The sequence below is a fragment of the Ranitomeya variabilis genome, chromosome 6 (genome assembly GCF_051348905.1).
Source record: "Ranitomeya variabilis isolate aRanVar5 chromosome 6, aRanVar5.hap1, whole genome shotgun sequence".
In the NCBI taxonomy this organism is placed as follows: domain Eukaryota; kingdom Metazoa; phylum Chordata; class Amphibia; order Anura; family Dendrobatidae; genus Ranitomeya; species Ranitomeya variabilis.
The window spans coordinates 43,082,458-43,109,633 of record NC_135237.1 but is presented as its reverse complement, the minus strand read 5'-3'; the positions used below and the strand labels follow the sequence as shown (position 1 = coordinate 43,109,633).

The window sequence follows — 27,176 nt, the reverse complement described above, 5'->3', positions numbered from 1 at the left end:
AATACTCCTCCACTCATCACCAGCTGCCTGCCCGTGTATCCATGTAACCGCTGTAAAACTGCCATGAGCCTATTGTTTGTTATTTTAGGCCTTTGATAGCCTGTCTGCGGTCCCTACTTTAAATACTCCTCCACTCACCACCAAGCTGCCTGTGTATCCATGTAACCGCTGTAAAGCTGCCATGAGCCTATTGTTTGTTATTTTAGGCCTTTGATAGCCTGTCTGCGGTCCCTACTTTAAATACTCCTCCACTCACCACCAAGCTGCCTGTGTATCCATGTAACCGCTGTAAAGCTGCCATGAGCCTATTGTTTGTTATTTTAGGCCTTTGATAGCCTGTCTGCGGTCCCTACTTTAAATACTCCTCCACTCACCACCAAGCTGCCTGCCCGTGTATCCATGTAACCGCTGTAAAACTGCCATAAGCCTATTGTTTGTTATTTTAGGCCTTTGATAGCCTGTCTGCGGTCCCTACTTTAAATACTCCTCCACTGACCACCAAGCTGCCTGTGTATCCATGTAACCGATGTAAAACTGCCATGAGCCTATTGTTTGTTATTTTAGGCCTTTGATAGCCTGTCTGCGGTCCCTACTTTAAATACTCCTCCACTCACCACCAAGCTGCCTGTGTATCCATGTAACCGCTGTAAAGCTGCCATGAGCCTATTGTTTGTTATTTTAGGCCTTCGAAGCCTGTCTGCGGTCCCTCCTTCCACTAGGCCTCCACTGACCAGACCACTGCTGCCCGTGTACCCCTGGAACCAATTTTAAAGTGCCTACAGCCAGCCCATTTTATTGTGTTAGGCCTTCGAAGCCTGTCTGCGGTCCCTCCTTCCACTAGGCCTCCACTGACCAGACCACTGCTGCCCGTGTACCCCTGGAACCAATTTTAAAGTGCCTACAGCCAGCCCATTTTATTGTGTTAGGCCTTCGAAGCCTGTCTGCGGTCCCTCCTTCCACTAGGCCTCCACTCACCTGACCACTGCTGCCCGTGTACCCCTGGAACCAATAATAAAGTGCCTACAGCCAGCCCATTTTATTATGTTAGGCCTTTGAAGCCTGTCTGCGGTCCCTCCTTCCACTAGGCCTCCACTGACCAGACCACTGCTGCCCGTGTACCCCTGGAACCAATTTTAAAGTGCCTACAGCCAGCCCATTTTATTGTGTTAGGCCTTCGAAGCCTGTCTGCGGTCCCTCCTTCCACTAGGCCTCCACTCACCTGACCACTGCTGCCCGTGTACCCCTGGAACCAATAATAAAGTGCCTACAGCCAGCCCATTTTATTATGTTAGGCCTTTGAAGCCTGTCTGCGGTCCCTCCTTCCACTAGGCCTCCACTGACCAGACCACTGCTGCCCGTGTACCCCTGGAACCAATTTTAAAGTGCCTACAGCCAGCCCATTTTATTGTGTTAGGCCTTCGAAGCCTGTCTGCGGTCCCTCCTTCCACTAGGCCTCCACTCACCTGACCACTGCTGCCCGTGTACCCCTGGAACCAATAATAATGTGCCTACAGCCAGACCATTTTATTATGTTAGGCCTTTGAAGCCTGTCTGCGGTCCCTCCTTCCACTAGGCCTCCACTGACCAGACCACTGCTGCCCGTGTACCCCTGGAACCAATAATAAAGTGCCTACAGCCAGACCATTTTATTATGTTAGGCCTTTGAAGCCTGTCTGCGGTCCCTCCTTCCACTAGGCCTCCACTGACCAGACCACTGCTGCCCGTGTACCCCTGGAACCAATAATAAAGTGCCTACCGCCAGCCCATTTTATTATGTTAGACCTTCGAAGCCTGTCTAAGGTCCCTCCTTCCACTAGGCCTCCACTCACCTGACCACTGCTGCCCGTGTACCCCTGGAACCAATAATAAAGTGCCTACAGCCAGCCCATTTTATTATGTTAGGCCTTTGAAGCCTGTCTGCGGTCCCTCCTTCCACTAGGCCTCCACTGACCAGACCACTGCTGCCCGTGTACCCCTGGAACCAATTTTAAAGTGCCTACAGCCAGCCCATTTTATTGTGTTAGGCCTTCGAAGACTGTCTGCGGTCCCTCCTTCCACTAGGCCTCCACTCACCTGACCACTGCTGCCCGTGTACCCCTGGAACCAATAATAATGTGCCTACAGCCAGACCATTTTATTATGTTAGGCCTTTGAAGCCTGTCTGCGGTCCCTCCTTCCACTAGGCCTCCACTGACCAGACCACTGCTGCCCGTGTACCCCTGGAACCAATAATAAAGTGCCTACCGCCAGCCCATTTTATTATGTTAGGCCTTCGAAGCCTGTCTAAGGTCCCTCCTTCCACTAGGCCTCCACTCACCTGACCACTGCTGCCCGTGTACCCCTGGAACCAATAATAAAGTGCCTACAGCCAGCCCATTTTATTATGTTAGGCCTTTGAAGCCTGTCTGCGGTCCCTCCTTCCACTAGGCCTCCACTGACCAGACCACTGCTGCCCGTGTACCCCTGGAACCAATTTTAAAGTGCCTACAGCCAGCCCATTTTATTGTGTTAGGCCTTCGAAGCCTGTCTGCGGTCCCTCCTTCCACTAGGCCTCCACTCACCTGACCACTGCTGCCCGTGTACCCCTGGAACCAATAATAATGTGCCTACAGCCAGACCATTTTATTATGTTAGGCCTTTGAAGCCTGTCTGCGGTCCCTCCTTCCACTAGGCCTCCACTGACCAGACCACTGCTGCCCGTGTACCCCTGGAACCAATAATAAAGTGCCTACAGCCAGACCATTTTATTATGTTAGGCCTTTGAAGCCTGTCTGCGGTCCCTCCTTCCACTAGGCCTCCACTGACCAGACCACTGCTGCCCGTGTACCCCTGGAACCAATAATAAAGTGCCTACCGCCAGCCCATTTTATTATGTTAGGCCTTCGAAGCCTGTCTAAGGTCCCTCCTTCCACTAGGCCTCCACTCACCTGACCACTGCTGCCCGTGTACCCCTGGAACCAATAATAAAGTGCCTACAGCCAGCCCATTTTATTATGTTAGGCCTTTGAAGCCTGTCTGCGGTCCCTCCTTCCACTAGGCCTCCACTGACCAGACCACTGCTGCCCGTGTACCCCTGGAACCAATTTTAAAGTGCCTACAGCCAGCCCATTTTATTGTGTTAGGCCTTCGAAGCCTGTCTGCGGTCCCTCCTTCCACTAGGCCTCCACTCACCTGACCACTGCTGCCCGTGTACCCCTGGAACCAATAATAATGTGCCTACAGCCAGACCATTTTATTATGTTAGGCCTTTGAAGCCTGTCTGCGGTCCCTCCTTCCACTAGGCCTCCACTGACCAGACCACTGCTGCCCGTGTACCCCTGGAACCAATAATAAAGTGCCTACCGCCAGCCCATTTTATTATGTTAGGCCTTCGAAGCCTGTCTAAGGTCCCTCCTTCCACTAGGCCTCCACTCACCTGACCACTGCTGCCCGTGTACCCCTGGAACCAATAATAAAGTGCCTAGAGCCTATTTTTTTATTTAATTTAATATTAATAAAGCCAGGATGAACTACGATATACCACGCTATGAGCTACCCAGTTGACAATTCTTTTGCGAGAAAAGCCATCCCACCCCTCCACCTGCATGTTAAAGACCGCATTGTCCTTGCATTCTGTCAATTTGTCAGTCCAAAGGTATACCTGACAACAGACACATGGACCTGTAGGCCTGGCCACGGAAGGTTACGTGTCCTTTGTGGCTAAATGGGTTAATGTATTGGATGCATGGTCCACACAGGGGACAGCCTGCAAAGTCTGTCTGCAGTCCCTAGTTCAAGTTGTCCTCAACTGAATAAAGCTGAGCTTCTACCTTCTGGCTCTGATTAACTGCTGTTTTTAAAAAAATTGGCTGTTCCGTCCTTCTAAAGGTGTCTGCCCCTGCCTGGTGTTGTCCTCAACTGAATAAAGCTGAGCTTCAACCTTCTGTTCCAAATTACCATTTTTAAAAATGCAATTGGCTGTTCCGGCCTACTAAAGGTGTCTGTCTGCCCCTGCCTGGTGTTGTCCTCAACTGAATAAAGCTGAGCCTCAACCTTCTGTTCCAAATTACCATTTTTAAAAATGCAATTGGCTGTTCCGGCCTACTAAAGGTGAATGTCTGCCCCTGCCTGGTGTTGTCCTCAACTGAATAAAGCTGAGCTTCAACCTTCAGTTCCAAATTACCATTTTTAAAAATGCCATTGGCTGTTCCGGCCTACTAAAGGTGTCTGTCTGCCCCTGCCTGGTGTTGTCCTCAACTGAATAAAGCTGAGCTTCAACCTTCTGTTCCAAATTACCATTTTTAAAAATGCCATTGGCTGTTCCGGCCTACTAAAGGTGAATGTCTGCCCCTGCCTGGTGTTGTCCTCAACTGAATAAAGCTGAGCTTCTACCTTCTGCCTCTTACTAACTGCTGTTTTTTTAAAAAATTGGCTGTTCCGGCCTACTAAAGGTGTCTGTCTGCCCCTGCCTGGTGTTGTCCTCAACTGAATAAAGCTGAGCTTCAACCTTCTGTTCCAAATTACCATTTTTAAAAATGCAATTGGCTGTTCCGGCCTACTAAAGGTGTCTGTCTGCCCCTGCCTGGTGTTGTCCTCAACTGAATAAAGCTGAGCCTCAACCTTCTGTTCCAAATTACCATTTTTAAAAAAGCAATTGGCTGTTCCGGCCTACTAAAGGTGAATGTCTGCCCCTGCCTGGTGTTGTCCTCAACTGAATAAAGCTGAGCTTCTACCTTCTGCCTCTTACTAACTGCTGTTTTTTTAAAAAATTGGCTGTTCCGGCCTACTAAAGGTGTCTGTCTGCCCCTGCCTGGTGTTGTCCTCAACTGAATAAAGCTGAGCTTCAACCTTCTGTTCCAAATTACCATTTTTAAAAATGCAATTGGCTGTTCCGGCCTACTAAAGGTGTCTGTCTGCCCCTGCCTGGTGTTGTCCTCAACTGAATAAAGCTGAGCCTCAACCTTCTGTTCCAAATTACCATTTTTAAAAAAGCAATTGGCTGTTCCGGCCTACTAAAGGTGAATGTCTGCCCCTGCCTGGTGTTGTCCTCAACTGAATAAAGCTGAGCTTCAACCTTCAGTTCCAAATTACCATTTTTAAAAATGCCATTGGCTGTTCCGGCCTACTAAAGGTGTCTGTCTGCCCCTGCCTGGTGTTGTCCTCAACTGAATAAAGCTGAGCTTCAACCTTCTGTTCCAAATTACCATTTTTAAAAATGCCATTGGCTGTTCCGGCCTACTAAAGGTGAATGTCTGCCCCTGCCTGGTGTTGTCCTCAACTGAATAAAGCTGAGCTTCTACCTTCTGCCTCTTACTAACTGCTGTTTTTTTAAAAAATTGGCTGTTCCAGCCTACTAAAGGTGTCTGTCTGCCCCTGCCTGGTGTTGTCCTCAACTGAATAAAGCTGAGCTTCTACCTTCTGCCTCTTACTAACTGCTGTTTTTTTAAAAAATTGGCTGTTCCGGCCTACTAAAGGTGTCTGTCTGCCCCTGCCTGGTGTTGTCCTCAACTGAATAAAGCTGAGCTTCTACCTTCTGCCTCTTACTAACTGCTGTTTTTTTTAAAAATTGGCTGTTCTGGCCTACTAAAGGTGTCTGTCTGCCCCTGCCTGGTGTTGTCCTCAACTGAATAAAGCTGAGCTTCAACCTTCTGTTCCAAATTACCATTTTTAAAAATGCCATTGGCTGTTCCGGCCTACTAAAGGTGAATGTCTGCCCCTGCCTGGTGTTGTCCTCAACTGAATAAAGCTGAGCTTCTACCTTCTGCCTCTTACTAACTGCTGTTTTTTTTAAAAATTGGCTGTTCCGGCCTACTAAAGGTGTCTGTCTGCCCCTGCCTGGTGTTGTCCTCAACTGAATAAAGCTGAGCTTCTACCTTCTGCCTCTTACTAACTGCTGTTTTTTTTAAAAATTGGCTGTTCCGGCCTACTAAAGGTGAATGTCTGCCCCTGCCTGGTGTTGTCCTCAACTGAATAAAGCTGAGCTTCAACCTTCTGTTCCAAATTACCATTTTTAAAAATGCAATTGGCTGTTCCGGCCTACTAAAGGTGTCTGTCTGCCCCTGCCTGGTGTTGTCCTCAACTGAATAAAGCTGAGCCTCAACCTTCTGTTCCAAATTACCATTTTTAAAAATGCAATTGGCTGTTCCGGCCTACTAAAGGTGTCTGTCTGCCCCTGCCTGGTGTTGTCCTCAACTGAACAAAGCTGAGCTTCCACATTCTGGCTTTCGCCCTATACTATCAGATATTAAACTGCATTTGGCCTACTAGTGTGGTTATGCCCTTGAAACAGTGTCTGCTGCTCTTGGGTTTGCTACTCCACTGAACAAAGCAATGCCGCCTGTTTAGTCCTGTTACCAATTTTGAACTGCATTTAGCCTACTTTATTCTTTGGCCCTATATCTGTTTCCTCCTCATCCTGCCCATTGCCCAGCCACTGCTAGATGAGTCTGCTGGTACATTGACCTAGACCACTACATTCCCCTTATACTCTACACAGCCAGAATCTGACCCTGCTGAAAGTAAGGTTCCCCTTCCCGCATGTTATACCACCTTACACAGGGACAGAGAGGAAGGTGCAGATGAAAGTGCAGGTTCCTTCATCAGGTGGGGGGGCATACTCGTTGGCGACGTCACTGGCACAGGGCCCCTCAGAGTACGCAAAAGTGTCGCTGCTGGTGGGAGGCGCCCCCGCCATGCAAACACACATCGCTGTACTTTGAGGGGCCCTGTGCCAGTGCCAATGCGAACGAGTGGGCCCCCCCTGCTTGCTCAGGATCACAGCACTTGCAACGTTGAAATACTTACCTTTCCCTGCAACACCGCCGTGACGTAGTCCGCATTTCCTGGGCCCACGAAAAACTTGAGCCGGCCCTACTCCCCCCACAACTTTTGCCAAATGACCCCCAATTCCCTATGCCCAACTATTATTATAAAGTTAATTAAGATTGACAAGCTTCAGAAACAAGAATGGATGTTTTTGGCATTAAAATGGGCACTGTAGGTGTTTTCCTGGCCTCCACTCACTGCCGACTATGCTTCCCCATTGACTTGCATTGGGTTTCGTGTTTCGGTCGATCCCCGACTTTTAGCGATAATCGGCCGACTGCACTCGACTCGACTCTGGACAAAATCGGGTTTCACAAAACCCGACTCGATCTTAAAAAAATGAAAGTCGCTCAACTCTACTAGACAGCTGCTTAGAAGAATCCATGGCTGCTGTATTTTGTCACAAGGTTACAGGAGGCAGGGTTTTTATAAAGCGGGGAAATTTGCATCACCTGGCCTTTCCTAACGATGATAGTAAACAAGTCATAACTAGTGTTGAGCATTCCGATACTGCAAGTATCGGGTATCGGCCGATACTTGCTGTATCGGAATTCCGATACCGAGATCCGATATTTTTGTGATATCGGGTATCGGTATCGAAACAACATTAATGTAAAAATGTGTAAAAGAGAGAATCAAAATAAAAAATATTGCTATACTCACCTCTCCGACGCAGCCTGCACCTTACCGAGGGAAGCGGCAGCGTTCTTTGTTTAAAATTCGCGCTTTTCTTTCCTTTACGTGAGTCCCGGCTTGTGATTGGTTGCGTGCCACCCATGTGACCGGGACGCAACCAATCACAGCAAGCCGTGACGTAATTTCAGGTCCTTCAGGATTTTAAAATTACGTTCCGGCGTTGTGATTGGTTGCGTCGCAGTCACATGGGCGACGCAACCAATCACAGCAAGCCGTGACGTAATTTCAGGTCCTTAAGGATTTTAAAATTACGTCCCGGCTTTGTGATTGGTTGCGTCGCAGTCACATGGGAGACGCAACCAATCACAAGCCGTGACGTCACGGGAGGCTGGACACGCGCGCATTTTAAAATGGGCGCGTGTCCAGCCTCCCGTGACGTCCCGGCTTGTGATTGGTTGCGCCGCGATCAACCAATCACAAGCCGGGAGGCTGGACACGCGCGCATTTTAAAATTTTAAAATGCGCGCGTGTCCAGCCTCCCGGCTTGTGATTGGTTGACCGCGGCGCAACCAATCACAAGCCGGGACGTCACGGGAGGCTGGACACGCGCCCATTTTAAAATTTTAAAATGCGCGCGTGTCCAGCCTCCCGTGACGTCCCGGCTTGTGATTGGTTGCGCCGCGGTCAACCAATCACAAGCCGGGAGGCTGGACACGCGCGCATTTTAAAATTTTAAAATGGGCGCGTGTCCAGCCTCCCGTGACGTCCCGGCTTGTGATTGGTTAATGGCGGCCATGTTGCCGGGACGCGGACCAATCACAGCAAGCGGTGACGTAATTTCGTCACGGCTTGCTGTGATTGGTCCGCGTCCCGGCAACATGGCGCCGTGACCAATCATAAGCCGGGACGTCACTGGAGGCTGGACACGCGCCCATTTTAAAAAGCGCGCGTGTCCAGCCTCCCGTGACGTCACGGCTTGTGATTGGTTAATGGCGGCCATGTTGCCGGGACGCGGACCAATCACAGCAAGCCGTGACGTAATTTCGTCACGGCTTGCTGTGATTGGTCCGCGTCCCGGCAACATGGCCGCCCTGACCAATCACAAGCCGGGACTTCACGTAACCAAGTAAAAGCGCGAATTTTAAACAAACAACGCTGCCGGTTCCCTCGCTGAGGTCCAGGCTGCGTCGGACAGGTGAGTATAGCGATATTTTTTATTTTAATTCTTTCTTTTACACATTTATATGGATCCCAGGGCCTGAAGGAGAGTTTCCTCTCCTTCAGACCCTGGGAACCATCAGGAATACCGTCCGATACTTGAGTCCCATTGACTTGTATTGGTATCGGGTATCGGTATCGGATTGGATCCGATACTTTGCCGGTATCGGCCGATACTTTCCGATACCGATACTTTCAAGTATCGGACGGTATCGCTCAACACTAGTCATAACCCTAACAGGCTACAAAGTTATCTGAGCACACAAATCTCCAAGGATGCCCAAACTTTTCCATCTGACTATTTTCCTTTTTGTAAAATTTAAAATGTAAAAAATGACAGCATTTATATATTTTTTGCCTAAAATACAAAGGAAATGTGCCATGTTTAATTTTATCCCTTTTAGAGATCATTTCATCTTCAACTTACTTGCTTAACTATTCAGAATAACAGTAATTTTGACCAGGGTCGCCCAAACTTTTACATGCCACTGTATGTCCTCCTTCTTCTAAAGTTACTGAACAATCACCTTGGTACACTATCAACCAATTGCTGAAAGCAATTCCTATTTAGTAGAGATGAGCAGAGGTGTGAGTCGAATTTACTGAAATTCATGGTTTCACATGAACTCAACCACTCTGAGATTCTCGATTCACAAAAAAATCCCCCAAACCAGCACCATATCTCACACCGCTGAAGTGCCAGAGAGCATGCTAGTGTCTTTTTGCATTGTTACGTGGTACTTCCCGTAATGCCCTACAGCTACAAAATCTAGCGAATTATCACACCTTGTACAGTGGTGGTCAGTATCTGGGCCATAAAAGATCAGCGGTTCCCAGTGGAGCATAGTTTGTACTGCAGAGTCTTTCTATCTCCAGTCACTCAGTAAATCTCTCATCTGCAGAATGTAAGCTCTTATGGCCAGCGGGGTCCTCTCTTTTTACTGTAGAGAGTGTAAGATCTTATGGTCAGCAGGGCCCTATTTCCTACAGAGTGTAAGCTGTTCTGGTCATCGGATTCCTCTCTCTTCTGTAGAATGTAAACTCTTATGGCTGTGGGAACCTCTCTCTTCCATAGAGGGTAAGCTCATGGTTTGTGGGGTCCTCCCTCTCCTGTAGAGTGTAAGCTCTTATGGTCAGTGGGGTCCTCTTTCTCTCCTGTAGAATGTAAGCTCTTATGGCTGTGGGAACCTCTCTCTTCCATAGAGGGTAAGCTCATGGTTAGTGGGGTCCTCTCTCCTGTAGCGTGTAAGCTCTTATGGTCAGTGGGGTCCTCTCTCTCCTGTAGCGTGTAAACTCTTATGGCTGTCGGAACCTCTCTCTTCCATAGAGGGTAAGCTCATGGTTAGTGGGGTCCTCTCTCCTGTAGCGTGTAAGCTCTTATGGTCAGTGGGGTCCTCTTTCTCTCCTGTAGAATGTAAGCTCTTATGGTCAACAGGGTCCTCTCTATCACCCTCTTCTGGGTAGTGCCATTGTCACTGCGCGATTCCCATCCTCTTCGCCTCCGGCAGGGACGCCGACTTACCACCGTGGCTCACGCTTCCTGCTGCTGCTGAGGTCTCCCGGGGTCTGTGAATATCTGGCAGATCCCCCGGCACTGTGCTTAGGGTGCGCATACTCTCGATCTCTTAAAGAGACAGTACACATTTTCTTACGTGTTGCCAGCCAATAACTGGGAGACCGTTATTATTTAAGGCACCTCCGTTGTGTTGGTCGGTGCCTAAGCATCATGCTTTTTCAGTTTGTCTGCACGATTGCTAGTTGTCAGGTCCCCAGTGCTTGTATCCATGCATATCAGCCATGTTTCCCAGCACTTGCCGAGCCTGTCTGTATATCCCCAGTGTCTGCCAGCACCTGCATGTAAACCAACCGTGTCTTCCAGAACCTCCCGTGTCTGCCTGTATACAAGCTGTGTCCATCAGCACCTGCCATGCTTACCTGTACACCAGCCGTGCCTGCCAGTACCTGCTGTTTCCACCTGTACACCAGCCGTGTCTGCCAGTATTTGCCCAGTGCCTGCCTTTACCTGCTGTGCCATCCATTCCTGGTCGTTCCAGCTTCCTAACCTTTTGGGGGACAGCTGCCATGTGTACAAGGTCTGTCCTGGCGTACCACCTGGCGCTCATCTGGAACCAAGTCTAACCACACCATCAGGGGCTCTAGCGATGAGTTAGGCATTCGACTAATCTCTCTCTTCTCCCCCACATTTTTTTGAGCAATTGCAATCTTTCTAGTATTGAAATTTGCTTGAATTTTGTTCACTGCGAATCAATTTTTTAAATAAATTTGATGAAATCAAATTTCAAACCATCTCAAATAATTTTGAATTTCCGCTCCTCCTTTTTGCCAGTTGAATTGTTGAGTGAGTGTATAATCTCAATTTATATTACACAATTTTCAAAAGTTGAATGTACATTTTTTTTAACTCTCCTAAACAATTTCATGCGTGATGATAGAGGATCTTCGGACTCATCGCTTAGTCGCTCAATCCATTCAGGTTACACAAATATTGGATGAACGATGGATTAAGATGTGAAGTGTAAATTCGCCTTAAGTCATTTATAAATTACAATTTCGCTATATTATTGGTGATTAGTGATTTATTAGTGACTGCTATAAAATATATCACAATCTATATAAAGCAATGACTCTTTATCTTTCCTGATTTTTTACTCACTAGACACCATTTATTTATAGCTGACTTATAAATGCCAGCACTGTGACATAAAGCCGGGACCATTACCTCACTCTTGGCAGTGCTTGTCTCCAGCTCTTGTTATGCGCCGTACCTGCTGACTTGGAATGACCTCCACGTTCTACGCTCCAAATTGGTTACAGTCGCTGTTTAGATTAAGGCTGTTGTAGGCAATCAAAAACCTAGCAGGCTTCACAATGGGACAAGTACTCATTCCACCCGGTTACCAGCGTGCCAGCTTACGAAAAGTCTCGGCACATACTTGTCGAGAGGTTATTAATTCCGGAGTTTATTTTACGCCGATGTGTCTTTACCCTTGCAATAGATTTGAAAGCGGATCTGTGAGCTTTACAGCAATTTTACAAAGGTACTTTAAGTTGATAGGATGACATTTTATTGTATCAGTCTTAGTCTAGGGCTACACGGTGACTTTGGCGATGACACGAGGTCCATGACCAAAGGTCGCTATGTACTTGCAATAGATGAGTCTCTTGCACCACTCGGTTGTCCAACTAGAGCTTCATGATGACATGGTGCACCCACAAGTTATAATAAAAACCTTGGTGCATTCCCAATGTTAACCTATGGAAAAAAGTCAACTTTATTTTCCTATAGTAAAACCTAGAAGGTTGGGTCTTGGTTGCGGTATTTTTGCAATTATACCACAAATTGCAGACGGTGCAGTTTAGCCCAAATCTACGGGTGACAGCCACATGGTTCATACATACACTTTCATCCATAGACATGCCCATAAACAATGACAACCACAGTATAACCCCATATACAGTGTTAGCCATATGTCCAGAGATGAAATGCCCTAGTGTCCTACTTGTGCCTTCCTCATAAAAATCTTGGTAGCATTACTCTAGAGATACTAATGGGGGAATTTTTTCAAGACTGATGTAATTCTACTTATAGTCTGCTAGAATAAGGTGTACTAATTTTATAACAATTTTTTTTTTAAGCTAGGGTCACTTAGCAGTATTTTTTCTCATCTGAGAGAATCGGCCTGATTATGTTCAGATGATCATAGTGTGATCCAATTTTTTCCAGATGAGTAGAAGAAGGAAAATAATGTCTCCATCTTCTCCATTCTGTCAGTCTGTGGAAATTGTACTGCACTCCGATGTCATCCAAGCGCAGGCCGATTTTTTTCCATGGACCCATTGACTTGCATGGTCTATTGCGATCGGAAAAATCAGATTCAAAGCGAGCATGCTCAATTTTTTTCCATGGACAGAGGAAATAATAGGACATGTTCACTACTCCATAGAATCAAAAGCAAAACAGCCGGACTCAAGGAGTCTTGCTATTTTTGCAAAAAGTAAAACACTTGTGTTTATTTTGAATACAATAGAAGTTCACCACAGGAAAAATTTGAGTGACAAAGCAAGGTATCAAGATAGCGAGGTAACGTTTCGACCCTTTTCCGGGTCTTTGCCAAGCCTCACTTGAGAAGTAGAGAGAATCACCATTAGGCGCCATACTCTACTTAACGTTAAGCCCCAGCTGGACCTTCTATTTTTCTATCTATACCAACCTAATGGTGAGTCTCTCAAGTGAGGTTTGACAAAGACCCAGAACAGGGTCGAAACGTTACCTCGTTATCTTGATACCTTGCTTTGTCACTCAAATTTTTCCTGTGGTGAACTTCTATTGCATACAAAATAAACACAAGTGTTTTCCTTTTTGCAAACATAGGAAGACTCCTTGAGTGCTGCTGTTTTCCTTTTGATTATTATCTCTGGACCTGGTCCAGGTTCAGCCTGCACCTAAAATCTCAGCAGAATGCGCGTAATTTAATCTCCTACACCATAGAATAACATTGGTCCAAGTGTGATCAGATGTTTTGTTGGAACGCATTTGGACCGAAAATACGTCCGTCTGCATGAGCCCTTAATTTAATTATCAATCAGCTTTGTTATGATTTTTTGTAATATACTTGATTACCTTGTTTTGCCTTCTCTTTTTCCCAAACACCATGCTGCAGTGCTTTTTAACCTGTCTAGTTCGAGCTCCCTCAGAATCTGCTTTCCACTGCTGCACAGCAAGAATCCATCCTCTACTTAGAGTATGGGACTTTCCCTGTCTGAGCCTCTCTGCTCTCTACCTTGGTATCTAGAAAGGAAAAGTCCCTTACACAACTGTAGATGGAATAGGGTTTACAGCTGAGCAGCAGTTGCTGCATCTTTTGGCTGTTTATGTGGCAGAAAATGAAATCTACACCAGTCAGGTTCTTGGATAGGTTCCAGCTGCAATGTATGACAGTTTTCTGCTGTATGTTCTAGTAAATTTGTCTCGCCAGGCGCGGTTTGCTAAACCTTGTTTACTTTTTTTGAAATTTTGCTCACCTTTTGTGACTTTTTGACGGCAGAATTTTTAGGTGTTGGTAAATTTCCTCGTACACCTTTGTGTAAACTTACAATTTTTTAAATTTGTTGCCTTCGGCTACCTGTGTTAGTTATGGATTCTTCAGGTGGAGTAGATAAAATTATTAAAATGATTTATGCATGGACCTGAGTTTTTCTGGATCTCGGTACATGGTGGTTGTGGAGACAATTCAATAAGAATGCAGGATTAGTTGTTGTCCTTCTGGATCTGGGAGGGTCGGGGAATATTCGCGGGATCTCAAAAACTATAGCTGAGAAATGTATCAGTTATTTTTTTCTGATAAGTCACCTGCATCCATTGAAAAGCAATGAATTACAAAAAACAACTTGGAATGTAACTGACATATTGGACTCGCTGCTTGCACATTAGGGGGTTGTCCATCATCTTTAGTTTACAATCCAATAGGGACCAGTCATAACCCACAGTCAGGAGTGGCACTGTTTTTGACCCTTTTTTTTTATAATCCTTGACTCCTTCATTAAGCCTTTTGAGATTCCAATTTAGGCAGGTTTGTGTGAATACATAAAGACTACGGCTTTAAGCTGATTTTCTCAAAATGTTCTGTCTAAGCAGAAAGATTATTTTTCATATTAAATATTAACCTGCTCTGAACTGCTGGCTGCCCAGAGAATGTGGTATTCACCGCTCAAGTGCTCTGTTTTTCTGTGGACCGTGCTTCATCTGAACGAGTTCTGTGATATGTGCCATACCAGCCTTATCTCTGAGCATACCGTGGAAGTTCATGTTATCATTCATGCTTGGTTTCATGGCTGATCAAATACTTTCCTGAAAGGTTCATAACCATTCCACTCTATAGATCATTACAGCATGGCTACAATGGATAATCCAGATTTATCTTTTTTTATATATAGAACATACAGTATATCAATAGAAATTTCTAAACATATTACTTACTGTGACTCACTTAATAATATATACGGTGTTGTCTCTTATTATATAGTGTCCTCCCTTATTACATACAGTGACTGATGAATCGAAGTGGGGTTTCTATTACTCTATTGTGTGGTATGCATTCATTTTGTGGTCAGTCACAGATAGAGCTCTCCCCTCTCTCTGCCTGCGCCCTAGCTGTTACTCCTTCCCAGCACTCAATTGTATATGTGTCTGTAAGACACAAATATAATTGATGTCGGCGCTGCCTGGTACAGGAGCAAAAAAGCCGTTAGCAGTATAGAGGCCATGTACCATTGGAGGCTTATTTAAGTCATAATATGGACAAATATTTTTATGCAGAAGGCATTTTAATAACACTTTTACTGGACACCATGTCAGGATGTGCTGCAGAAAACCAGAGAAGAGGGAAGACTGGAGAGAAAATCTGTGGATGTGAAAATTCACCATGGCATCTGAACAAGATGGAGATGAAAAGAAATCAATTACGCAATCAGAGAATATCTCACCTATAAGGTACCTGGATGTAAATGTTTACTTGTTAATACTGACTATGTCTCATCAGTTCTGTGGTTCCTGTATGGTCCACAGTCTGATAATGACTGATAACAACAACTCACAGCATCTCCTTACTATTGTTAAAGACATACCGTACTGGGAACTGTAAGTTCACGAGATACAAATCTACATGTGCCTAACTTGACTGCTGTACTAAGCTTGGTGATATATTCATGTACTGATGGTGATTCTAGTGCTGTATTCATGTACTGATTGTGGTTCTAGTGACCTATTAATATACTGATGATGGTTCTGGTTTTGTTTTTATGCACTGTTGATGGCTCTGGTGATGCATTCATGTACTAATGATGATTTTGGCTTTGTATGCATATACTGATGATGGTGATGAATACCGCACCCAAACCATCATCACCACGTGAATTGTGAATACACCCCCAGAGCCATCAATAGTACATGGATACAGCATCAGAAGAACTATCACTACATGAAGATGTAACCACAACCATTACCAGTACAGCAATATGAGACAAAAACCACCATCAGTACATGATTACGTCACTAGAACCACTATCCATGCAGGAATATGGAACCTGAACCACCATCAGTTTTCTTGCAAACTATTTGTTGCATAAAGAAGTGACATAAGACTGAACCTGTGCACAGCAATGTCGTTTTGACATTACTGTACACTAGGTTCATTTTATAGGGTGCTTTTCAGGCGGATCCTGTGCGGAACCTGCCTGGAAAAGATGCCTAAAGGGGATATCCAATTTAGAAAACCCATTTTCCACTAACTGACCTTAACTAGACAACACAACATGGGAGATATCATTTTTTTAATGTAGAAGCCTGAAACAGTTAAGTTTACAGATGTGTCAATCTTTCCATTGGAAGTGTCTTTGGTTTGTCTGATAAGGGTTTTTCTCGTGGAGCATTGTCATGTAATTTTGCACAAAAAATTAAAATAGAAAGCACTGGGGACTGGACTGTTTATATAACACAGAGACGTTATTGAGGTTTTTGTGCAGTCAACCATCTAAATATATATTATCAGGGACTGGCTAGTGCTACAATGTAACTGACGGCCACTTGAGCTATTCTTCTCTCTCTATCAGGAGACCTCTCAGATAAGAGGCATGTAGCACCATATACGGCTGAGCCCTCAATAAGTTTAGTACAGCCAAGGAGGCACCATCTTCAGTCCAGGTCGCTGCCTCAGTTCAGTACACGAGACGCTCACTTGGATTCGGTCTTTTTACAGTTTTCCATACGTTTCTTCACCTCCTGGGAAGATGAAAGTTCCAATCATCATTGACTCTGCGGTAGATGACAGCGATGAGGAGGAAAAGGTAAACTTTCCCTCTACTTTCTTTCGGCTTTAGGCAAATTATTTTATTTTTTAGTAAATTTAATCATGTTTTTGATTTCAGGTTTTCCCTAATCCTGTTTTGGAAGACAGAAACGTGGAATTTGCCAAAAAATGCACCGAATATATTAGTGATGTAAGTGAATGGGTTTTTCTTCCACTCGTGTCTGATGCTTATGTTGCCTGTGAAACTATTTTGAGATTAAAGGTGTTTTCCCCTTGTGTTCAGGCACCCGTTCTGTGGCCCAGTAGTTTACATTCGACCCCCCCCCCCGAAAAACGGGATGAGGATTTATGCACTGACAGGGCCATAGACTGTAATGGTGTCGGCAGAACGAACATGCACTCTGTCATGCATTATTTCTGGGAGTGTACGTCTACTGGATGAGGACATCCGGATGTAGTAGGCTGCTTATGATTGTCCGTCTCCTGTAGGTATAGATTCTCGAAAATGATGCACGTCACAGCGGATGTTCACACTGCCGGCACCATTATAGACTATGGCCCTGTCAGCACATAAGTCCGAAGCCCATTTTGCGGGGGATTTGGACATAAACCCTGACGAGGCCACTAAACAGGTGACTAAACTCAATGTGAAACCACCCTTAGGATGAATTTCCAATATGGCGATACTTTCAAGACCAGGGGCTTAGGTATAGAAGGCGCAAAGGTAGTATCTGGGTCCTGGCACTTAGAAGACCCAAAAGAGAGGAGATCTCATTAGGTATGGTTTAGATTTTTACAATGAGTCCCTTATTTTGTATGTATGTCCATAAGTTTTAGCCATTTATTAAACTAAAAGAAATATATATATATATATATATATACACTCACTGGCCACTTTATTAGGTACACCATGCTAGTAACGGGTTGGACCCCCTTTTGCCTTCAGAACTGCCTCAATTCTTCGTGGCATAGATTCAACAAGGTGCTGGAAGCATTCCTCAGAGATTTTGGTCCATATTGACATGATGGCATCACACAGTTGCCGCAGATTTGTCGGCTGCACATCCCTGATGCGAATCTCCCGTTCCACCACATCCCAAAGATTTCATGTTGTTTACGCCAAATTCTGACCCTACCATCCGAATGTCGCAGCAGAAATCGAGACTCATCAGACCAAGCAACGTTTTTCCAATCTTCTACTGTCCAATTTCGATGAGCTTGTACAAATTGTAGCCTCCGTTTCCTGTTCTTAGCTGAAAGGAGTGGTACCCGGTGTGGTCTTCTGCTGCTGTAGCCCATCTGCCTCAAAGTTCGACGCACTGTGCGTTCAGAGATGCTCTTAGGCCTACCTTGCTTGTAAAGGGTGGCGATTTGAGTCACTGTTGCCTTTCTATCAGCTCGAACCAGTCTGCCCATTCTCCTCTGACCTCTGGCATCAACAAGGCATTTCCGCCCACAGAACTGCCTCTCACTGGATTTTTTTTCTTTTTCGGACCATTCTCTGTAAACCCTAGAGATGGTTGTGCGTGAAAATCCCAGTAGATCAGCAGTTTCTGAAATACTCAGACCAGCCCTTCTGGCACCAACAACCATGCCACGTTCAAAGGCACTCAAATCACCTTTCTTCCCCATACTGATGCTCGGTTTGAACTGCAGGAGATTGTCTTGACCATGTCTACATGCCTAAATGCACTGAGTTGCCGCCATGTGATTGGCTGATTAGAAATTATGTGTTAACAAGAAGTTGGACAGGTGTACCTAATAAAGTGGCCAGTGAGTGTATATATATAGTAATAACCTCAATGGCGGTGCATGGTTTAGATAAAAAAAACAAACATATAACCGGTCAGGGCATGCTAAGCTATGTAAGATGTCCCTCTGTTTAGTTCTCCATCAATTTGTTACAAAGAGTGATTTTCTCTGGAAGACCTGCTATATCAATGCGGTACAGCAACCGCCTATTGTTTTTTATAAGACACCCTGTAATACTATCTTCTTCCTGTGGAGGCACTGCAAGAAAACACTTGACTACAGATTTCCTTGCAGCTGATCACTAGAGTTTCCAGCAGTTGGATACCATGCGATCAGCTTATTTTATGGTAATTTATCTATCAAGCAAGCATTAAAGAAAGAAAGTGAGCAACCCCTTTAAATTGAGGAATTTTGCTTTAAGCAATTCTTAAAATGGGTTATCCCGCCAATGTTTTTAGCCCTGAAACTTTTCTTCGATTCTAGAATATGTAAACTAACACACCTATATTTTTTTCCCCCCTTAAAATACGTATTTTGATATTTTTCCATCCTTTGAAGATCCACTGTAGAATCACTGTGATGTGGGCGGGTAGCAGGGCTGAATGACGTGAGCATGCACAGAAGCACGTGACCGCTCGCATCCTCTGCAGATAATAATAATTTGGATTCTTATTCTTGTGATTTGTTTTTGTGTGCAGCTCGTTCTGAACATACGTGACCACCAGTTACATCACATGGACGAGCACAGTTAAAATCTGCCCTAAAGATAGAGGGCGCTGTTTTCTGAAACCATACATTATGTTTTAATTACTGTACTTTGTAGAGCTGGCCATAATCCCACATTCCGTTTTTATAACATTAATTATAGCAGTGAGCAGCCCCTTTAAATGTATACAACTGAAGAAGATCTGTTGTGCTTAATAATGCAGCTTGTCTTTAGCTATAAGTCTGTACCTTCAACGTCGAGCTGCATCTCTTCTCTCAGATAATAAAGTCTTGACGAGCTGCCAGAATATAGAAAGAGCATCTAAAGTACTTTGTAACATAACATATATATTTGTATTTCCATGTCAAATAAAAATCTCCATATAGGAGAGCAGTGTACACCCAATAGTGAACCGATCAACTTGTGCCTTTGCATTGTGACATTAGGTTTATTAGATCATTATTGAATATTGATGTAAAATTAAAGGATTTAACAATACAAACTGCAGTATTAAATAAACCTCTTAGAACTGGTGAGGCCGTTGATCTTACTTTGGAAACCCACATTAGAATGGCTGCGTAAAATAGAGTGGCATTTAAAATCTCGATCCTTCAGTCTAGCAGGAGCAGGTCAGGTCTCAATGTGGTGCCCATAATAGTGTATGGGGGCTATGTGGTGCCCATAATACTTAATGGAGGGCTATGTGGGACCCATCATATTGTATGGAGGGCTATATGGGACCCATAATATTGTATGGAGGGCTATGTGGGGCCCATAATAGTGTATGGGGGTTATGTGGTGCCCATAATATTGTATGGAGGGATATGTGGGGCCCATAAAACTGTACGGAGAGCTATGTGCTGTCCATAATACTGTATGGAGGACTGTGTGGTGCCCATAATGCTGTATCGAGGATTATGTGGTGCCCATAATACTGTGTGGAAGATTATGTGCTGCCCATAATACTGTATGGAGCATAACATGGGGTCCATTATACTGTATGGAAGACTATATGGGCCCTTTATATAATATGGAGGACTATGTGGCACCCATAATACTGTGAGGGACTATGTGATGCCCATAATACTGTATGGGGAACAATGGGGTGCCCATAATACTGTATGGGGACAATGAGGTGCCCATAATAGTGTGTGGGGGGCTATGTGGTACCCATAATACTGTATAGAGGGCTATGTGGGGCCATAATACTGTATACAGGGCTATGTGGGGCCATAAAACTGTATGGAGGGCTATTTGGTGGCCATTATACTGTATGGAGGGGTATGTGGGGGCAATAATAATATTTGAAGGGCTATGTGGGGGCCATTATACTATTTGAGGAGCTATGTGGGTGCTATTATACTATTTGAAGGGCTATATGAGGACTACTATACTGTTTGGAGGGCTATGTGGAGGATGTTATATTGTTTGGAGGGCTACGTGGGGGCTATTATATGTGTTTGGAGAGCTATGAAGAGGATATTATATTGTTTGGAGGGCTACGTGGGGGCAGTTATACTATTGGGGCGCCCCCAAGGGCTAGGGGAACTTGGTACGGGTCCTTCGGTTCACGGGGGGATGTCATGGTGGCTGACCCAGTCCGTGGCCCTCGGGAGGTCCGTTGTGAAAGGGAAAGTTCTTTAAAGGGGAAATGTTCGTGACGCCACCTGTGGTATTCGGTCAGGGTGACTGACGCTTCTTTAAGGGGTCCGCTGGGGCTAGATGGTATACCTTCCCACAGGTGAAGTATGTCCCCAGGGCTTCCCAGTGTGTAGATGGTGGATGGTGAGAGGCGCAGTGAAGAACGAGGACACAGGGTTGCAGTCTCTTTACCTTTACTGAAGGCTTCAACATCCACAGTCCAGAGCACAGACCACTGGGTAGGCAGAGTCCGGCCGGTTTGGAGGCAAATCCAGAGTCCCCTTATCCAGGTGGAAATCAGTAGCTTTCCTCTAGCGCCTTGGTGTTGTAGTACCTTATTGCTGAGCCTCTCATAAGGTCCTCACAGATGTTGTAGGTGTTATCGATGTTATGTCTCTCTCTCTGTCCCCCGGATAGGATAGGACAAACCCGTATGACCGGTGGCTTGAGGCTTTTTACAGGGACTCTGCAATGCCCCGGCCTCTAAGCGGTGCCACCTTGCCTCCTGGATATGGGGCGGATCAGTAACGTAAAATTAGCTGTCCTGCCAGTCTCTGGAGCAAGGCATAAAGGACTGTTGCTCCCTCGGTGTTCCGGCTACCGGGATCCTGCACCTCAAAAGGAGGCAGCCTGTGCAGGGCAGAACTCCTTCTGGTATCCACTCCTTTGCTATGACCTCTTCTCACCCTATCTACAATACAGTTCACTTTCGTGTCCGTTCTTAGGAACTGCCGCACTTAGGGCAGGCGCAGCTCCGTGACCTGTCTAGATCTCTGACAGTATCCCACCCCGGTCAGGGACCAACTACCTGAGCGGAGCTCAGCCAGCAACTGCCTAACTTCCTATCCAGGCCACCAGTTTTACCTAAGTGTGAAGAGTGCCCTAATAAATAGGAGCATAGCTCCCCCTGGTGGACTGGAGTATGAAATGTGTTGTATGTTTGTGATACTTGGTAAAGAGATCTCCTTCATTGCTTCCAAACGTAACATCACTCCCCCCTAGAGGAAAATGACATTACTGCAATGACCAGAACCCTGGGGCGCTGCGCTATATGCAAGCAATTATACAATGTGAAGGTTTTTGTGGGGTCCATAATACTGTGTAGAGGGGTGTGGGGGTCAGTATGCTCTTTGAAGGGTTGGTTGGGAGCCATGATTTGGAAGGCTAGTGGGGTCATTATACAGTGTGAATGGTTGTATTGACGCCATCATACTGAGTTTAGGAGTGTAGGGGCCATTATACTGCATTACGGGCTGTGTGGTGATCACAGTTGGAGCATCATACGGTGTTGGGGGTCACCATACCTTGTCAACATACCATGTGTGGAGGGTACTGTGGAAAAAACCACTGTGGGGGTATTATAATGTGGGGGGGACACTATAGTTGGCGACATACTTTATGGGGGCAATGAAAGGTAATTGACTGTGTAAGGGCAGCAAAGTTGGGAAATATGGTCTTCTGTGATCCCGCCAGATATTGTTTTTTTTTTTTGTTTTTTTTTCGCGGGGGAGGGGGGGCAATTAGAACTGCTGCTATAGGGCCCCATGATTTATATGTATGCTCCTGTCTCCTGGGATACTTATCTTTAAGGCCACGTTCACGCATTCAGTATTTGGTCAGTATTTTCCATCAGTGTTTGTAGCCAAAACCAGGAGTGGGTGATAAATACAGAAGTGGTGCAGATGTTTCTATTATCCTTTTCCTCTGATTGTTCCACTCCTGGTTTTGGCTACAAATACTGATGTAAAATACTGACCAAATACTGAACGCGTGAACGTGGCCTCACACAGGAGCGTAAGCTGAAATAACACTTATTTTTTGTTTTGTGGTATTCATTGCCATGTTGAGCGGAATTCTTCAAAATGACATAAGGGGGGGGGGTCTTATGATTTTTACACAAATTTAAAAATTCTCTTTATTTTTGGACTTATGATTTTTTTCGTGCCTTTTAGAGCAAAAATCTGCATTTTCTGCTAAAATGTTGCACACAAAAATTTTTGCTCAAAATTCTGCTGTACAAAACAAATAAAACTTTATCACTTTATAAAGATGGCAACAAGAATCTGGCAAACAGAAAAAAAAAAAATCCTGAACACATAAAACAGACTTTGGGGTTTATTTAGTTTAGTGCAAATCAAAAATGGGCATAAAACACCAAAAAACTTGACAAAAAAACAAGCACAGTTCAATAAAAGTGAAATTACATAACTTTCTGAGTAACATTGTATATTAATACTGTATGATGCTGCACGTGTAAAGTTTTTCATGCAGGTGATATAAAGCTGTCCATAGACTGGAATGGCAACACTGCCACCTACAGGTCATAGGACGATGCAGCGCTTCACTAACCGTGTAACTAGTAATAAAATGGATGAAAATGTTCAGAAATATCAGCAAACTGTAAATGTTCCCAAAATAATTATTTCTGCTTTTATTTCTAAAAGATGGGGTAGACAAAATATATTGTCAATCATCATTCGTTATGGACTGAAATCTGCCTGTGTAAACCCTCCATTATCGCGTCTAATCAACCATGTATCTAATAAGGAAGTATTTGGGGTATTGAGGCGCACAGCATGTTGGGGATACATTTAGAAATTCTATGTAAAATACACTTTTTTTTTTGTTTAGAAAAATAGGTCAAAGCCAAGCAAAGCTGTTTTGACAAATTCAATAAAAAAAAAAACGTGTTCTACAAAATCTTGGTAGGGAAGTTGACACAATTGCGGTAGGGTTCTTTCGGAAAATAGGTGCAAAAAATGCAGCAATATTTAATTTTCTGTTCATAGCCTAAAGGTTCACAGATCTGGGAGACTTAAAGGGGTTGTCCAGGTTTTGGGCTCAAGTCTGCAGTCACATAGAGTGAACCCTGAGCCTGGACAACCCATTTGAGACATTCCTCACTTAGCATCTCTCTTTTTCGGCTAGAGCAAAGAGTCACTGAAAAAAGATTGACTCAGCACAGCATGTATCCCCCAATGTATGTCACTTGCATACTTCTGGCCACATTCCAACTAGACATGTCCAGCCTCACTTAATTCACTTGTATTCACGTCTAGTCGGCATGTGACCACATGTATGTAAAACTTATATTTGCAGTCACGTGCCAGCTACGGCACAGGATAGTCCTGATTGTGCCTGATTCACAAGTCTACAGTCACATAGACTCACTGGCCACGTGTGGACCAAGGCTGGACAGCACATGTAACTTGCCAGAGGATTTTATTAGTTAAAATGAAAAATGTGTAATACTTTATTTCTCCTGTGGCGGCGCTGCAGATGAATTAAACTTTTACAGCTAGATTTACCCATAGATCACAGCCTATTGATTTATTAACCCTTACAATAACATTGACATTTCGAGTGAATTGATTTTGTTTTACAGATCAGCTACAAAGAGGAATATAAAAAATCCAAAGGCAAGAACGAGTTTGTTCCTGACACTGCGAAGCTGAAAGCCGTCACAGACTCCATATCAGAGGTGAGATTCATTGAGTCATTGTGTGAACTCGGATGTGTTGGAGAATAGAAAAAGAGGTAACAATGTCATTTGTTTTCTCTAGCGCTATGTCTACTGAGATGGTTTTAGATAATATTTGATAATCGAACATCAAATTGCGATAAAATATTGAATTTAGTAGAATGAGCAGAAAGAACCATTATCTATCTATCTATCTATCTATCTATCTATCTATCTATCTATCTATCTATCTATCTATCTATCTATCTATCTATTTATCATCTCTCTATCTATTTATCTATGTATCTATCTATGCATCTATCCTCTATCTATTATTTATCTTTCTATTATCTATCTATCTATTATATATCTATCTATTATCCATCTATCTTTCTATAGATAGAATAAAAAAGGGAAAGCAGCACAAAAAAAGTGGACTTTATTGCCCTATGGCATGGCAATGTTTTGGATTTAATATCCTTTCTCAAGCTATCATATCCGAAACGTCGCCGCACCATTTGGGCAATAAAGTCCACTTTTTTTTCATTTTTTTTTTGTGCTACTTTCCCTTTTTTATTCTATTATTGGAAACCATTGGATTGCTGGTTGGGAGAGCTTTGCATTTCATCTGAGGTAACACTAGATGCTGTTCCAGTTTTTTCTCTTTATTTATCTCTCTATCTATTATCTATCTATTAATTATCTATTTATCTCTATCTATCTATTATCTATGTATATATATATATATATATAAATATGATATATATACATATATATATATGGACTGAAACATCGCTGTCATGGGCTAAATAAAAATAGCTCTTTTTTCACTAATAACGATGTGCTGCTCCTGTTTTTTGGATTTCTATCTATCTATCTATCTATCTATCTATCTGTGTATTATCTATCTATCTATCTATCTATCTATCTATCTATCTATCTATCTATCTATCTATCTATCTATCTATGTATCCTTTCTGCAGACCTTATGCGGTGCCAGCATCGTTGTCATTGGTGCCTTACACCCATTCATTAATATGACGTTGATGTCTTCCGTGTGCAGTCGGTTCATGTATGAGGCCGCACACAGGACATGTGACCGCAGCGCTCTCGTTCTTCTGATTTATGCCCAACAACTGCAGATTTCTCCAGTAATAGTTATCTTTCCGTTCTGAGCTTTAATGACGTCTCACACAGGGACCAGTAATTGATTTCCAGGCTGGATCTCTACTCCCAGGCTTGTTTTATTGTTATACCCATGAAACCCTGCTCCATGAATGCAACGTGATGAGGATAAAACGTGGACGGCTGTGCGTGACCACAATTCATGATGACAGTAGAAATTGGAGACCTTTCATCTGCTCTGCTAGTGTCGCCTGTTCTGACATGTTGATCCTTCTCACTGCTGTATACTTTGAGAATTGAGTATATCTTGCGTTGGTGGCGCGGCGCGTTTCTATCAGCTCTGGGCACCAACAATCATAAAGCTGGGAGGACCCCATAGCAAAACCCCACAACAGAGCTCTCTGACACAGTCTGTAGCTCCCCAACGTTCAGGCATGGCAGCTTTTTCCACTCACTGTCCCCAACGCTGTCTTATTATTTGTAGAAATGCAGCCATTATGTTTCGGTGACTGTTGTCTGACCCCATCTTCCTCTGGGTCTCTCCGTTCACATACATGTTCGGTTTGGCAGAGCCTACATGTAGTTTTAGGGGAGAGAAAGATGTCAATCACTGACTAAAACCTCTGGCAGCTAGTTATCTACTCTTAGAATAAAAAGATTGGGCATGTTGAAATTCAACATGTCTGATCCTTCTCTTCACTGTTGGGCACAGTTAAAGAAACCATCTAATTTGGGAGTCTTTTAAGAAAGCTGCCATATTTTTCTATCAAATACCAACGTTTTTAAACCATTATCGAATGTCTTTGCAAACATGGTTATTCAATTTTTTTCATGTATTCTGCAATCACTCTATGGGAATAATCCCAGTGCGTGCTGTCAGGATACTCTGGTGGCGGTGGGAACATGACTGCAATTATACAACTAAAATACATGTAGTCACATGCCGACTAGACATGCATGGTCTCTGCCATTGCCAGTGTATTGAGTGAGGCCAGACATGTCTAGTCGGAATGTGACCAGAAGCATGGAAATCGCATTCATGCGGTCACGTGACTGCCTGCTCAGGATGCCAGCATCAGAAAATCCTGACAGCACACAAGACAAGGTCAGACAACTCCTTGTTGCCTAAACAATACATAGAAAATCTTTTTTTTTTTGTAATTCCCTATACATACTCTGTGCACAAGTCACCATTATGTAAACTTCCATAATACTTTTTCACTTTTTTGCCTATCAAAGATCACGTTTTTTTTTCTAAGTCATTTTTTTTTACAATTTTTGTACGTTTTTTAATTATCTCTTTGCTTTACCAATGTGACAAAACGGTCCTGCTTCTGAGTTTTCATGGCTCTCCTCTCTGCTCTCCTCCTTCCTTTTCTCAGTGTTAGATATAACAGAAGTAAATGGAAAGGGGGTTGTTTAAAGATATCCACAGTATGGTTAGGTGGCATACTATCTAAAGGAAGACAAAAGAAAAAAATGTATAGAAAAGAAGTTAAACACACAAAGGGGAAATAAGTGCAGGATAGAAGCTGTGCTGATATTTAAGCTCCTAAAGACAGCAGCACTCTGGATATGCATAAAGCTCACATCCAGCCTATATTACTGGGAGAGACAATCCCACAAGAGAAAAATCTGAAATTTAGATAAGACTAAAAACTGCATTTTGGGGCATCTGCTAATTAATAAATGAACTAGAATTTCAGATAGAAACTTAGTGCAATTTTTCACTTTAAAGTAACAACTGACATATGTAACATTAAAAATCATATTTTTCCACGTCAAATGTGTCCATTGCCTTTATACCTTACCAATGAAATTTACGCTTTTTTATTTCATCTAGACAAAGTACAAGAAAGCCAGCAAGAAAGAACTGTCCAACTCTCTGTACAAGATGATGCCAGCAACATTAGACACGGCATTTGCAAAACAAGTGACACAACTTCAGAGCGAGGTACTGTCAGAAAGTTGTATTCTGCTTTTTACTGTTCCCCCCCAAAAAAAGTAA

At 44.0% G+C, this 27,176-nt stretch overlaps 1 protein-coding gene across 4 annotated transcripts in view; it reads left to right on the top strand.

Moving 5' to 3' along the window:
• The window catches only part of NEBL (nebulette), a 258,527-nt gene that overhangs the window by 163,316 nt on the left and 68,035 nt on the right, over window positions 1-27,176 (top strand). For 2 of the 4 annotated variants that reach the window (XM_077268335.1, XM_077268336.1), the window contains 5 exons: window positions 15,035-15,169; window positions 16,434-16,521; window positions 16,603-16,674; window positions 23,969-24,064; window positions 27,012-27,122. The exons of the other annotated variants lie outside the window; for them this stretch is intronic. In XM_077268335.1, the coding sequence (XP_077124450.1) occupies window positions 15,102-15,169; window positions 16,434-16,521; window positions 16,603-16,674; window positions 23,969-24,064; window positions 27,012-27,122 (435 nt within the window). In that variant the 5' untranslated portion in view covers window positions 15,035-15,101. The remainder of the gene's footprint in view (window positions 1-15,034; window positions 15,170-16,433; window positions 16,522-16,602; window positions 16,675-23,968; window positions 24,065-27,011; window positions 27,123-27,176) is intronic. 4 annotated transcript variants of the gene reach the window in all.